The sequence below is a fragment of the Myxocyprinus asiaticus genome, chromosome 9 (assembly GCF_019703515.2).
Source record: "Myxocyprinus asiaticus isolate MX2 ecotype Aquarium Trade chromosome 9, UBuf_Myxa_2, whole genome shotgun sequence".
Lineage (NCBI taxonomy): Eukaryota > Metazoa > Chordata > Actinopteri > Cypriniformes > Catostomidae > Myxocyprinus > Myxocyprinus asiaticus.
The window spans coordinates 9,311,045-9,327,045 of record NC_059352.1 but is presented as its reverse complement, the minus strand read 5'-3'; the positions used below and the strand labels follow the sequence as shown (position 1 = coordinate 9,327,045).

Here is a 16,001-nt window from a genome sequence, read left to right as displayed (position 1 = left end):
GGATCAATGTCTGTCTACAGGACTTTTGTTGTTACCCATTTTATCATCCACTGTGTGAAAGTCATAATCGTATGCACCATAATTTTCAGTGGATGAATAATAAGTACAAATGACTAGATTTCTTCATTTTTCTGAGGAAAATGTGAGTGGTGCTTCTGAGTAGTGTGCTGCTATGCATTTGCTATAGGGTGTTCTGGGTGGTTGTTAGAGTACTGCTTGGTGATTAGAGTGGTATTTTTGATGGTTGGTTTGCCCAAGTCCAAAGAGCCCTCTCTCAAGTCTGAATGATATTCTTGTCCCTAGATATGGATCGGGACCCCTTTTAAATGTAAGTTTATGGATTTTGTTCACCCATTTTATCATCTGCCAGGCAAAATTTTTAAGTTGGATTGCTAGAAAAGTAATATCACACCTCTTTTCAGCAATCCCCATGATTTGAGTAATCATTCATGTCTATAGCACAAACAGTGCAGGACAACTTACACATCTCATTTTAATACATGGTGTTAGGGGATTGTTCAAATCCCTAAACCTAAGTATGAGCGATAATGATGTTTGCCTTGGCAAGCACCACTTATAATGAGACCCTGGAACATCATTATTTATGTTTTTATTTCTGAAATCATTTTAAACATCCATGTAAAGTTTGACATGCCCATCTAGTATGCTCACCATAAGTCTTTTCCTTCTTTTTTTGGTTGCTTATAGAGGGGGATAAAAAATCATTACCATCACCCTCATTAGAGGGGAGCCAATTGTCCCAACATGCAGCTCTGCAAGGGGGCTATAAAAGGCACCCCCAGTTGGCTGTCGCTAGGAAACCACAGAACCGGGGGGGATGGGGGGGCTTGCATGCGTGCGTTGAGAGAGAGAGAAAGAGAGAGAGAGAGAGGGAGACAGAGACAGAAACAGAAACAGAGAGTGTGTCTGTGCGTGGCAACTGGGAAGGTGGATACAAGCATTATCGGAGGATTGGGGTGCACTCGCACACCAGACAAAGAAGCTTCGGGGTCCTGAGGGATGGGGCACACCACGGGGCCGACCGGAGCTCGTACTGCCCCTCAGAAAAGGTAGGAGCTGGGCTTTGTCTGGGAGATAACCGGGATGTCTCTTAAAGGGATAGTTCACCCAAATATGACAATTCCATCAACATTTACTTACCTTCATGTTGTTGCAAACCTTTTTGACCTCTGAACATCTGATTGGATGGTTGCATATGGCTGGTTGGACTGAGGGGCCCCGGGTCTTGGATTCAACATAACAGCTTTCCTCTCATTAGCAGACCCACTCGAGTGCTAAATATGAACCATTCTGGCTTTGATGCTGGATGTATGAATGCATTTATGCCATAACATGCTCTGGTTTTTATTATGGAACACGGCTGGTAACGTTTGAGAAGGTTGAAATGGGTTAAATAGAGGTTATTTGCATGTGAGAGGGACTAAAACATTTGTGTATGTAGTATGCATACTGTGCACAGTAGCCTATGCAAATTTTCTGTATAATTAAAAAATTCAGCTGACCTACTGCATAATTGCCAAAATGTGCAGTATACAACCAAAGCACATTGCAAGGGATACTATATCCCACAACCAGTGTTGGGTATAATCCAAATACAAATAGTTTACACTTAAATTGTTAGTCTACGTATACACAAATGAGGCATATGAGGTATCATTTGAAAGCTTAGAATCTGAACTTTTTAGAGACAACCATCACTTCTGCATTTGTTACATGAAACAACAAAATAAGGCCTCAAATAATTTGCATTGAAAATTAGCGCCCCACAGAGGTAATGGGGTAGAAATATTTAAATAAAAATAAAAGTCCTTCACATAGCACATAAATGGACAAGTCAGGGGCCTGGGTAGCTCAGAGAGTATTGACGCTGACCACCATCCCTGGAGTCGCGAGTTCGAATCCAGGGTGTGCTGAGTGACTCCAGCCAGGTCTCCTAAGCAGCCAAATTGGCCCGGTTGCTAGGGAGTGTAGAGTCACATGGGGAAGCCTCCTTGTGGTCGCAATTAGTGGTTCTCGCTCTCATTGGGGCACGTGGTGAGTTGTGCGTGGATTGCGGAGAGTAGCATGACCCTCCACATGCTGGGTGTCTCTGCGGTGTCATGCACAACGAGCCACATGATAAGATGCGCGGATTGACTGTCTCAGAAGTGGAGGCAACTGAGACTTGTCCTCCGCCTCCCGGATTGAGGTGAGTAACCACACCACCACAAGGACCTACTCAGTAGTGGGAATTGGGCATTCCAAAATGGGAAAAAAGGGGATAAAAAATTAATAAAATAAAAAAATAAATAAACGGACATGTGAAATATCAAATGAAAGCTCTCACTCTCATGAATGTGACTGTACAGTTAATTCTGTTACCCTAATACCACAGTTCGAAAGTCATCAAAGATAAAAGTCTCTTTATGCTCCGATAACTGCTGCTGTAAGCCCCAAATAGCTAAAAACTTTATTTCTGCTTTTTCCTTAGGAAGTTCTCTAAAAAATGAGCCATTGTTTACTTGTCTGTGAGCTGGCTTGGCTGAATAATCCAATGTTATATTTTAGATGTCCAGAACAAAATATGCCATCCAGAAGGAAAAGCATGCAAAACAATTCATCAGAAAAAATGTTTTCGACTACTGATGGTAATTTTAAGCTAGGATATTCAATGCAACAACAAGGGTGGTGCTTGAACTGAAAATTAGACTGAATGTCTATGGACGAGCACATCGGTGACGGCTAAAATGCATTAGAGCACCACCTACATTTCAGATCTGTATATTGTGATGGAATGTGATAGAGAATTTTTTTTCTAGTGCCTTCTGCCCCCTAGTGGAATAAAATGAGTCTTTTCAAAGTGAGGTAGAGTGAACACAACCAGAATTACATGTTTACAAATTTAGGACAACAAAAAAAAAGTTTTTTGTTTTTTTTACGTTTACCATAAAATTATAAACACATACAATATTATTTATGAATAATTGGAGTATTTTTATTTGGGCAAGACATTGTGAAAGGGAAATGTGAGATGCAGAGTGTATGACTTTTATATTCACCCTTTGCTATATTGAAAGCATTACAACTAAACATGATATGATGTTTTAACCTGTGAATGTTTTTTTTTTTTAAATGTGCAGTAATTTCAAATCAGATGATTGCAACATGCTTTAAAAAAGTTCGGACAGTAGAATGTTTTCCACTGTATCAACATTTATTAAGCATTTGGGCACTGAAGACACAAGTTTAAGTTTAGAAAGTGGAATTTTCCCCCATTCATCCATTATGTAGATCTTTAGCTACACAGTTGTACAGGGTCTTCATTGCCATATGGTGTGCTTCATAATGCACCACACATTCTCAATTGGAGACAGGTCAGGACTGCCGGCAGGCCAGTCTAGCACCCACACTCTCTGCCCACACAGCCATGCACTTGAAATCCGGTAGTATGTGGTTTGAAGTTGTCATGCTGGAAAATGCAGGGACGTCCCTGGAAAAGACTGTGCTGGATGGCAGTATATGTTGCTCCAAAATTTTTACATATCTGTCTACATTCATGGTGTTCTCACAGATGTGCGAGTTACCCTTGCCATGGGCACTGACACACCCCTGGCCCATACAGACACTGACTTTTGGACCTGATGCTAATAACAGCTTGGATGGTTATTTTCCTCTTTGGCCCGGATAACACAACGGCTGTGTTTTTCAAAAACTTTTTGAAATCTGGAATCTTTGGACCAAAAAACACCGTTCCACTGTTCTACTTTCCATCTAAGATGAGACAGAGCCCAGAGAAATCGCCAGCGCTTCTGGACAGTGTTGATGTAGGGCTTCTGCTTTGCATAGTGAAGTCTTAACTTGCATCTGTGGATGCAGCGGTGAGTGGTGTTGACTAACAAAGGTTTACTTAAGTCATCCCAAGCCCATGTTCATGATATGCATTACAGAAGAATGATGTTTTCTAAGACAGTGACGTCTGAGGGATCAGAGATCACGCACATTCAGAAGTGGTTTTCATCTTGCCCTTTACGCACTGAGATTTGACCAGATTCCTTGAATCTTTTAACTATATTGTGGACTGTAGAGGGTGAAATGCCCAAAATCCTTCCAATTTGTCTTTGGGGAACATTGTTCTCAAAGTGCTGGATTATTTGCTGAAGCACCTGTTGGCAAATTGACAAGTCTTTAATGATCCTTGCTCTTGAAGGACTAGGCTGTTTTTGGAGCCTCCTTATACAGTATACAGTATTATGACACAATTGCCTCCTGTTTCACATCGCCTTGTTATTTCAACTCGTCAAATTGTTATTAGTCTTAAATTGCCCGTCTGAACTTTTTTGGAGAGTGTTGCAATCAACTGAAATTACAGTACATTTTAAAAAAACAAAAAACCATGAATTCACAAGGTAAACCATTATATAATGTGTAGTTGTAGTGCTTTCAAAATAGCAAAGGGTGAATATAATTTACAAATCACTCCTTTTTTGTTTTTATTAGCATTTTTCATACTGTCCCAACGGTTTTGGAATTGGGGTTGTAATTAGTAAAGTAATCTTATTACAATTTTAGTGAAATATTTATGAATGTGTAGTAGATTACTATTTTTAAAGAACTTGTCCAACACTGCCCACAACGCTCGACTTGACGTTTTGTTTCCAGTATTACGAACTGGCCACAATATCAACTGCCGTTTTAAAAAAAAAACTCCTTTTACATAATTATTTAATCGAGCTGCCAAAAGTTAATAATTGTTTTTGCACAAATTTGCAAAAAAAATTTTTTTTTGTTTCATAGATTAAACACGTTTTAACGTAATGAGGAACTGTGACAACAATGAGTGCATTATATGCACACCAATACGCTGATAGCTACCACAAATCGACTTCAATCCAACAACGCAAGAAAACTGCGTTTACATGAGACTTTGAAATCCTAGGGTTAGGATTTTTAACCTAATTTTAAACCAATTTGGAATGCCCAATTCCCAATGTGCTTTAAAGTCCTCGTGGTTGCGTAGTGACTCGCCTCAATCCGGGTGGCGGAGGACGAATCTCAGTTGCCTCCGCATCTGAGACCGTCAACCTGCGCATCTTATCATGTGGCTTGTTGAGCACGTTGCCACGGAGACATGCTATTCCTGGCGTCATCCTGCCTGGCGGCATCCACGCTCAATTCCCCCACGCGCCCCACCAAGAATGAACCACATTATAGCGTCAACGAGGAGGTTACCCCATGTGACTCTACCCTCCCTAGCAACCGGGCCAATTTGGTTGCTTAGGAGACCTGGCTGGAGTCACTCAGCATGCCCTGGGATTTGAACTAGCGAGCTAGCAAACTCCAGGGGTGGTAGCCAGCGTCTTTACCACTGAGCTACCCAGGCCCCCACTATTCTGTGCTTTTAATGTCAGAACGTTAACAGGCATGTGCACAACACTTGCGCACATTGGATAAGCTGGTAAGAACGCCAGAAAAGGTGTTTACACGAAAACACGAAATCAGGGTAATCAGCAAAAATCTACATGTTCCGACATTCCAAACAAAGCCGTGACAAATGTACCGAACACTTTTAAAATCCTCAAATATACGTATGCAAAAGCAAGCCTTTTTCTGCTCTTATGCAACGTTTAATACTTCTCTAATTTTGTTACGATGTTCTCACACAGATGTCCCTATGGTCCATCCATTAATGCATATTAATGAGGCTCAGGACTTATATTTAGTTTATTTAATTTAAATGCCCAAACTCAATTAATTCTTTGGAGTGCAGGAAATGTCTTTAGGGGGAGGGATCATGAATATTACACCATCTCTTGGCATAATAAACAGATCTAGACTCAGGGATTTTGAGGTGGGGGTGGTGTGTGTGTGTGTGTGTGTTGGGTTAGTGGTTCTCGACCACGTGTGTGAGTAATTAAATGAGTATAATTGAAACCATGCCACACTTCCCTTTACAACAACCCCCCCCCCCCACCCTCTTTCTGTCCCATCTCAATCCAATTACCACTTTCTCCCCCTGAATAGCAAACCCCAAAAGAAAGAGAGAGAAATAGGAAGTGGGAAATAGAGAAGACATTTAAACAACACTGCAGTTAAAAGCCGCCCTATGGCGACTCAAGTGATCATGTTTAGATGGATGGCCCCTCAGTCTAGGCACCTATTTTCCATCCGTTAGCCTTGATTAGCTATAATTACATGGTTTAATGCTAGCATGATGGGATGAACAGAAATATGAATTTCTGGTGATACATTACATCTACAGTTACACTTAACTCAATTACTCAAAAAGCATTTTGGCCCCAAAAAATATCACTGCATTAGATTAGAAAATATCAAACCGTGGGAGGGGCTGGGTAGCTCAGTGGTAAAAGATGCTGGCTACCACCCCTGGAGTTCGCTAGCTCGAATCCCAGGGCGTGCTGAGTGACTCCAGCCAGGTCTCCAAAGCAACCAAATTGGCCTGTTGCTAGGGAGGGTAGAGTCACATGGGGTAACCTCCTCTTCGCCATAATGTGGTTCGTTCTCGGTGGGGCGTGTGGTGAGTTGGGCGTGGATGCCGCGGTGGATGGCGTGAAGCCTCCACATGCACTATGTCTCCGTGGCAACGCGCTCAACAAGCCATATGATAAGATGCGTGGGTTGACGGTCTCAGACGCGGAGGCAGCTGGGATTCATCCTCCGCCACCCGGATTGAGGTGAATCACTACACGACCACGAGGACTTAAAAGCGCATTGGGAATTGGGCATTCCAAATTGGGTAAAAAAAAAAAGAAAATATCAAACCGAATGGCATTTATTCACAAAAAGATTTTCGTTAGGTTTTAAGACATAACAAGTACTGTCTGATAAGGTCTAACATTTTTGTTTGTCAAACTAAGTGGAACTATAGTCCATAGTAAATGTGATGAAATTTAAGCATAAACTGATCGACACGGGTAGAGTTTTGCCTGTTACCCCAATTTCGCGTTGCATGTAAACACCTGTATCGGCACTCTTACTGGCTTATCCAGTGTGCGCAAGTGTCGTGCGCGTGCCAGTTTACATTTTGCCATCAAAAGCAGAGAATAACCAGATGATTTAAAATCTCATGTAAACATGCTTTTCTTAAACTGTCAAATTTTGTGTTGTGAGTACACCTGCAGACCAACAAGCACAATTGTTTGTGAAACTGCTTTATAATACTGATTTTTGGTAGTTATCATCATATTATTGTGCTTGTATACAGGCTCACCGTCTAATAATCCATCTTCTATAGCCATTTATTTGGTGATAAGAGACCTCTGAGAAAATAATTTTTACTGAAATTTTGCACTCAAATTCAGTCTCCACAATCTTGGTAGGAACTCGAAGAAATACAATAGTGATTTTTCAAACATGTATGTGTATAAAATGGTGTTTATGTCACAGGCGACCAGCTCAAACCTTTCATAAATACATTTGTCTTTTGCTCTGCTGCTTATGTCTAGCCTCTCAGAAAAAGCACTGTGTTGATTGATATCATGGTACAATGATGGTATCAGATGGTAATACCATGGTGCTTTGTATACTGTGGAACAAAATGATTAATATATTCAGTCACATAATAGTTAAAAGAATACCATGGTATTATTATGTCAAATAGTTATATTACAATGTTTTTTATTTTTTTATTTGTTTGTTAATGCCATGTGTTTTAGGCCATGCACCATGATTGTACCATGGTATAAGTTCCTTGTAAATACCATGGTACATAAATATGGTAATCATTCAGTGCCATGCTATATATCAAAGTACCATGGTATTACCATCTGATTCCATGACTATACCATGGTACCGCCACAATAGATTTTTTAATCTATTTCTCATCACTCAAAATTTTCATGTACTTGCCTTCATGCCAGCCCAGATGTCTATGACTTACTTTCTTCTGCTGAACACTGAGAATTTTTTTTTTTTTTTTTAATTTCAGCTCTGTTGGTCCATAGAATGCAAGTGAATGGTGATCAGAACTTTGACGGTCCAAAAAGCACAAAGGCAGCATAAAAATAATCCATAAGCCTCCAGTGGTTAAATCCATGTCTTCAGAAGCAGTATGATAGGTGTGGGTGAGAAACAGATCAATATTTAATTCAGTTTTAATGTAAATCTCCACTTTCACTTTCACTTCCACATTCTTCTTATTTTGATTTTGGCGTTTTACAAAGAATGTAAAATTCTTTGTGCATATCGCCACTTACTGGGCAGGGAGGAGTATTTATAAGAAAACAGGACTTAAATATTGATATTGTTCTCACCCACACCTATCCTATCTCTTCAGAAGACATGGATTTAACCACTAGAGTTGTATGGATTACTTTTTATGCTACCTTTAAAAGATTTTTGGAGCTCCAAAGTTCTGGCCACCATTTACTTTCATTGTATGGACCTACAGAGCTTAAATATTCTTCTAAAAATCTTTGTGTTCAGTAAAAGAAAGTCATACACATCTGGGATGGCATGAAGGTGAGTAAATGATGAGAGAATTTTACGGGCAATTTAAAACTCTTATTTTCTCTCTCTCTCTCTTTCTCTCTCTCAGCTTGCGTCGAGTGTGGCAGCGGGGTGGTCGAGGTTCAAAGGTCAGGCATCGGGGGGGCACAATGGAGGGTGAGCAGAACACACCTGCCTCCAGTGCCAGTAGCAGCAACACGGGCACCAGTACCACCAACACAAACTCCACAGGCAGCACCGGTGCCTCCACTGCCAGCTCCACCAGCACGAGCAGTACGAGCAGTGGAAGACAAGCCATTTCACAGATATCAGTATACAGCAGCATACCTGACAGACAGACTGTACAGGTGCAGATCACACACATGAACATTAAACATGACCACTTAAAAGAGCCATGAAAGACACATTTTTCAGGTGCTCTAAGGTTTTTTTCTCTCTTGCTTTGATGTTTTGCCTGCCAATACGACAGTGGTCTTCTTGGGCTTTAGTGACACTCATTGGCGTTAATGTAGCATCACACAAAAGCACGTTTTTGGTAACTACTGTCATTGATGAAACTTGTAGAATGTAGAGAAGAAAAAAAAAACTGCTTTTTATAGACCAGAAAACATCTGGCAAAAGTACTATTAATTGCTATATGTGGTAAAAAAAAAATACATAGTGCACCTTTACATTTTTTTTTATATTTATCTTAAGTTGTCTATATGCTAAATATATAAACAACTGAATTCTTAAAAGCATAGAGATTGTGTAATACTGTTTGTTTATGAACACTACCTTTTTAATTGTCAAACTGCAGTGAATAAGCACACTGCATTTTTTTTTAGCTTCCCCCCCCCCACACACATTTAAATGTGTAATAATTAGTCTATGCTGACATCTGCTGGTATGCTTAGGAACTGCAGTTAGAGAGGAAAAAACAGTGAAGATATCTAAGCTTCACAATCAAATCTCTGCTGTCTTTTTTTAGTGGATTGTGATCGTTTGTTGTGGATGTAACTACACAGCATCTTTCCTCCAAACAGGGGCAAAGATCTTGATTTTGACCTCTCCCTACTTGTACATCTTAACTTGGGAGTTTTAAAAAAAATGACAGTTTTCTTGAAATTCCTTTAAATGCACTACATGGGAATTTGATTCTATTTTGGTTTTGTTTTTGGCTGTTATCATATATAAAAATGTATATTAGAATACTTTAGAATTAGGTCCAAATTGTGACAGAAATTCCAATAAGAATACTTTTGGTGTTTTATTAGGACTTCTTTATAACACACAGCATACTGTAAGTGCATTATCACATACAGTTAGCATTACTGGTTTATACAGGGAGCATTCAGTTCATGCTGTACTTTACTCACGACAAGACCAGGGGTCAGGATGTCTGTTGCCAAGCAACTGTGCGGTTGTGGGCAGTTCATTGAGGACATAAAGTGTGAGACAAATGGAAGCAGACGAGACGTGCTAGACAGAGATGTTATTGCAGGAAAATTTGCTGTCCTATACATCGAATATACGCTGAAAGTGCTGTTTGAATAGCTTCGAAGGTCTGCTTTTGGCTGTAATAGCCTATTTGTGGAGGTATTTTGGCATCTTGTTTTGATTTTGGTTTGAATTCCTTTTGTTATGCTGTTATCAGATACTAGCTCATCATTAATATTTCACAACAAGCTTTTACGCTGATCACTGGTATGTGTTGAATTTAATTTATGTTAACATGCCTTTCAATCATTGCTATGAAAGATTAGTTTCAAAGTATGGAAATACTAAATCTGAATTTGTGTAGAAGTTTTGAATGTTAGAGTAAAATCTAACAAATCGGACATTGTACTTGTCACCACGTCTTATTTGTAAATTGTTTGGTGGTCATAAAATTAATAAAATGCCATGAAATCTAACTATTATCCTATGTAAATGTCAGTGTGTAATTGCTTGTCTACAAACACTCTTTTCATCGTGAACCTGTCATCATGCATGTAATAATGAGCCTCTAGAAACATAATATCAATCTATTAACGTTCATAAAATTTAACATAAATTCTGACATTTAGCGATACAGAAAGAGAAAATCAACAATAGAATGGGATATAAACTGCTTCTGTTTCAAGTGCGTTACTTTCAGTTCATTTCCTAACCACAAGGAAACAAATGCAATATTGTTAAAAACAGTATTAAGACTGAGAAATTTGTGACTTTGTTGAGAGATTACGGTCTATTTCTGAGGAGAAAAATATGAGAAGCTTAAGCAAACGTTTCCATTTCCTCTCCATTTAATCTCACTGCTGCCATGGAGAAATTTTTCAAAATATTAAAGTGATTTCTGTCATGTGTGTTTGAATGGCAGGTGATCCAGCAGGCTCTTCACAGGCAGCCCAGCACAGCGGCGCAGTACCTGCAGCAGATGTATGCAGCTCAACAGCAGCATCTGATGCTGCAAACGGCAGCCCTGCAGCAGCAACACCTGAGCACAGCACAACTGCAGAGTCTAGCAGCAGTGCAGCAGGTGGTTTAGTATGGATACTTCACACACATCCCTTCTGAAACAGCCAAGCCCAGCGAAAATGGCATTTTATTGACCAGTAAGAGAGATTTTGGTTGGCACTTTCATGCTGGTTTTTTCCTATCTAAAACCAGTTCCAAGACTAATCTAAAAATGGATGCTGGTCCAAATTGGTCTAAGCTGTCCACTTCAGCAGGGATAAACATACTAACTGCACCCGAACACACTTTATACTGAAATGGATACATTTCTCACAACTTTGCCATGTTTTCTCCCTCTCAGGCCAGTTTGGCAGCCGGTAGGCAGAGTTCAAACCAGAATGGCACCTCATCTACCCAGAGTGGGGCATCTCAAACCACAGTAAGATATTTTGTAAATAAATTAGCTGGGATAGAAGATATGAAGAAAGAGAAATCACGGGGGCCTGGGTAGCTCAGTGAGTAAAGACGCTGACTACCACCCCTGGAGTTGTGAGTTCAAATCCAGGACGTGCTGAGTGACTCCATCCAGGTCTCCTAAGCAACCAAATTGGCCTGGTTGCTAGGGAGAGTCACATGGGGTAACCTCCTCGTGGTCGCTATAATGTGGTTCGCTCTCGGTGGGGCGCGTGGATGCCGCAGGGAGTAGCGTGAAGCCTCCACACGTGCTATGTCTCTGTGGTAACACGCTCAACAAACCACGTGATAAGATACGCGGATTGATGGTCTCGTTTTGTCCTCCGCCACCCGAATTGAGGCGAGTCGCTGCGCCACCACGAGGACTTTGAGCACATTGGGAATTGGGCATTCCAAATTGGGGAGAAAATCTAAAAAAAGAAAGAGAAATCACAATGCGAAACATCTCTCATGTGTTTTGTGGCCTGGGACCTCATTCCACTCTCTGTACCTCATCCATTTCTTTTGAGTTATGCCCACACATCTAGTAAAATTCACAATTTTCTGTGCAACAGTGGTGAATAATCAGTATCCCATATGCACATACACATACATAATATTATTTCTCACTCAAGGTGGTGCTGATTCAGTGATTGACTTGGTTTACATTTGACATTGCTGTTTGATAAAGAAACAACATGGAAGTAAACTATAGCAAGTACAACACATGAACAGTATGATATGACTATTGACATTTGGGTGTACTACTGAAATTAAGTTTTGCATCTATTTAGACTCAATAAGTGCCTGAAAAAATACTTGTGTATCTTATGTTTTATGTGTAGTTCAATATGTGTTTGACAGCCAGTTCGGTCTCATGAAATTTCAGTGTGAAAGTAATAAATCCTGTTCTAGATTTGTTGCATTATCTGTTTGGTATATGAAAAATAAAACATCAAAATATATTTTATTCTATTATTTTCTAATTGTCTTAAAAATATTTAGAAAATATTAAACTATCTGTGCATTTTGTAGATCCATTTGTGATAGATATACGTGCAATATGTAAGATTGTTTGGTGAAATTCCTATGCATTTAAGGGTTGAAAGAGCCTCAATGGTAGTTCTGACAGTCCTTACCCAAGAATGCACATGCTTGACCAACCTAAAAAATAAAAAATAAAAATTTGACTGAATGAAGCTAAAGAACCAAAATTTGATACACTTTTGTCTTGTTTTATTGACTTCTATTGATTACTGTAAAACATAAGCTTAGCACACGGTTTTGGAGATTTTGGTATGTTCCCATGCAAGTAGATTGGAGATGTTTTTACATAACTGTAAATAGGACTTTGTCTTATGTCAATGTCTTATGTTTTTCTTTTCTGTTTTTACATGTGACATCATATTCAAGCCACTGAGGCTACATAATGTCACACCTGTGTCTCTCTTATTCCCACAGATTAATTTAACCACCTCCCCTGCTGCTGCTCAGTTGATCAGTCGTGCTCAGAGCGTAAACTCCACCCCCTCTGGAATCTCCCAGCAAGCTGTATTGCTAGGCAACGCCTCCAGCTCCACCCTAACTGCCAGCCAAGCTCAGATGTACCTGCGTGCACAGATGGTCAGTGCACCTGCAGATCCACAAACACAATTGTCTATGCTGTTTATAATTCTCTCAGATGGATCCTTTTCACATTTCTGGGTTTGGAAGTAAAACTATAGCAGGGTAAACATTTATATGAGTAAATGGGAGACCATAGAAAAAAAAAGTGCGTTCCCGTTTGCTCCTACAGCAAAAGAAAAAATGTACTATTACCTTTCCATGACTTCTAATGGCAGTCAGAAGAGAGAAAGATTCCAGATTTATTGAAAACATTACAAATGTTATTAATAGATTTACCCTGCTAATTTAAGGCGGAAATGTGTCATCACAGTCTGTGAAAAGGGTCTATAGCAAATGTCTTAATTGCTGTATAAAAGCATCAGGTTGTCAAGATGGTCAACCAGTTCAACCAGGATGACCATGAGGGATACAAGCTATACAATTGAAAATAAAAGCAACATTTAGAAAAACCATGAAAATGTATTATTTGAGCCCCAATGTGTTAATATGAAAAAAGCAATAAATACATTTTCTGAGGGATCATCATGTTCTTTGAAATCACACAACGAAGTCGGCACACTGTTGCTCCCACATTAAAGGGATAGTTCACCCAAAAATGTTTATTTTCATCATTTACTCACCTTCATGCCATCCCAGATGTGTATGACTTTCTTTCTTCTGCTGAACACAAAGATTTTTAGAAGAATATCTCAGCTCTCTAGGTCCATACAATGCATGTCAACAGGGTCCAAAACTTTGAAGCTCAAAAAACATATAAAGGCAGCATAAAAACTGTCTAATCAGCATCAATACTCGCTGAGCTACACAGACCCCCCCCCACCCCAAAATAAATACTTAAGTATAATACTGAAGTATTTTTACTCAATTACTTTACACCCCTGCCTTTAATTTAATTAGCTCACCAAGAGACAAATAAACAAACGTGACGTTTCAAGCTACAAGCTATCATCATTTATGTGGGAGCAACAGTATGCCAACTTTGTTGCGTGTTTTCATTTAAATATTTTTTGGTTTTGCAGCTGTATTTCTACATTTTTGGGGGGTGCATGATTTTTTTTTTAATGATTTTTGATCCTCATGTTCTTTAACTTTTAAGGGTTTTAGCTTGATTTTCCAGCAAAGATTCTAGATCAACATTCTCATACTAGTGAAATTGCATTTATTTACCTAATGCATGATAAGACAGTTTCTCAAAGGATATGGCAATGATGAATATCTTTGTTAATATGTTTTATGTGTGTGATTGTTTTAGGCTCAGCAGAGTAATCTTGTGCATGTAGCGCGGAGTTTGGGTCGAGCTGTCCCTCTGTCCTCCCAGCTTATTCTTGCTCCAACAGCTACAGTAACGGCTCTACAGTCTGACACTAATGCAACCAATAACGCACAGTCTGCCTCAGCACAGGTACACACACTGTCTGTATATAAACAAACATCATCATTTTCCAAAAAAATGTGGTAATAGAGATGCTCCCTTTTTTGAGGAAAATGCTGCTCTTGTGTGGATTAGAGGTGTAAATGTTGCAAAATCAATGCATTTTTAAACAAAATCTTATTAGTGTGAATGTGGCCTTTTTAAAATAAAATTTATAAAATATTTAATTTGATTCTTGAAGGATTCTTTATGATTTGTTCCAAATTGTGATGAAAATTCCTATAGGAATCCTGTACACATTCCTTTAGGATTTTGGTCTAGGGAATTATATCACAAAATATTAAAAAATAAAGAAAAATTAAAATTATTTCATTTATTCACCCTAATGATGCTCCAAACCTTTCTTTCATTCATGGAACACAAAAAGGAAATGTTAGGAAGAATGTAAGTCTCAGTCACCATTCACATTAATTGCATTTAAAAAGATGCAATGAACGTAAATAGTGACTGAGACTCATATTTTGTCTAACATCTCCTTTTGTGTTCCACATAAGAAATTCAAATAGGGTTGGAACAACAAAAGGGTTAGTAAATAATGAAAGAATTGTCAGTTTTGGTTGAACTTTGCCTTTAAATGTTTTGTCTTTCAAAGGTGCAGAACCTTGCCCTGCGCAACCAGCAGGGGTCGTCTTCCTCCTCTCAGTCTTTGGGCCTCCAGGCACTGAGTTTAAAGCAGACCCCCATCTCCATTCAGCCCACCCCGCTCATAAAGACGCCTAGCCAGGGTACCTCCAGCACTGGTGCCGGAAAAGGTAACTTGAACACTGCTTCCTCTGATGGCGTGAAGAAAGGAGAGAGTGAAGGACCAACAGAGATGAAAGCAGTGAACATGAGTCGAAGTTCCCATCCTTTAATCACACCAGGTAAACTCACTCCCAGCCTATACTGTATTTTTCAGGTTGGTCCAGCTAATGCGCATACACATGTAAATAAAAGGAATATTCTGGGTTTAATACAAGTTAAGCTCAATCGACAGCATTTGTGGCATAATGTTGATTACCACAAAAATTTATTTGGACTCGTCCCTACTTTAAAAATAAATAAATAAATAAATAAATAAATAAAAAAAATATGGGTTAAAGTGAGACACTTACAATGGAAGTGAATGGGGCCAATCCGTAAACATTAAAATACTTACTATTTCAAAATGTTACTATTTTTAACTCACTATTTTACTTCGTTGCTATGACAATGTACTGCAGTAATCCTGCAAAAATGACTATTTGAACAACTTTACAGCTCAAATAATACTCAAGTTTTAACAGAAGAATTAATGTAAGTGCTTTTGTGAAATTATAAGCTTCACATTTCTGCCTTTAAACCCTCTAAAAATTGGCCCCATTCACTTCCATTGTAAGTGCCTCACTGTAACTTTGATTTTTGCTTTTTTAAAAGAAAAGGAGGGACGAGTCGAAATCAATTTGTGTGGTATCAACATAATGCCGCAAAGGTTGTCAATTGAGCTTAACTTGTAATGAACCCAGAATATTCCTTTAAATTGATAAATGCTCCACAATGAATATACTAGTTACTTCTAGTATATTTACCAAACAGTGTTTCTGGCATAGCTTTGATATTTGAGCTAAAGTAATATTGCCACTAAGCT

General features: G+C 39.1%; 1 protein-coding gene across 2 annotated transcripts in view; it reads left to right on the top strand.

Annotated features, from left to right (window-relative positions):
- LOC127446464 (polyhomeotic-like protein 2) overlaps positions 1 to 16,001 on the top strand; it is a 45,134-nt gene that overhangs the window by 14,388 nt on the left and 14,745 nt on the right. The window contains exons 1-7 of one of the 2 annotated variants that reach the window (XM_051707398.1): positions 850 to 1,070; positions 8,555 to 8,813; positions 10,808 to 10,966; positions 11,246 to 11,323; positions 12,799 to 12,960; positions 14,216 to 14,365; positions 14,988 to 15,258. In XM_051707398.1, coding sequence (XP_051563358.1) covers positions 1,021 to 1,070; positions 8,555 to 8,813; positions 10,808 to 10,966; positions 11,246 to 11,323; positions 12,799 to 12,960; positions 14,216 to 14,365; positions 14,988 to 15,258 — 1,129 coding nt within the window. In that variant the 5' untranslated portion in view covers positions 850 to 1,020. Of the gene's footprint in view, positions 1 to 849; positions 1,071 to 8,554; positions 8,814 to 10,807; positions 10,967 to 11,245; positions 11,324 to 12,798; positions 12,961 to 14,215; positions 14,366 to 14,987; positions 15,259 to 16,001 lie in introns of those variants that run through there. The other variant, XM_051707399.1, reaches the window with a different exon arrangement.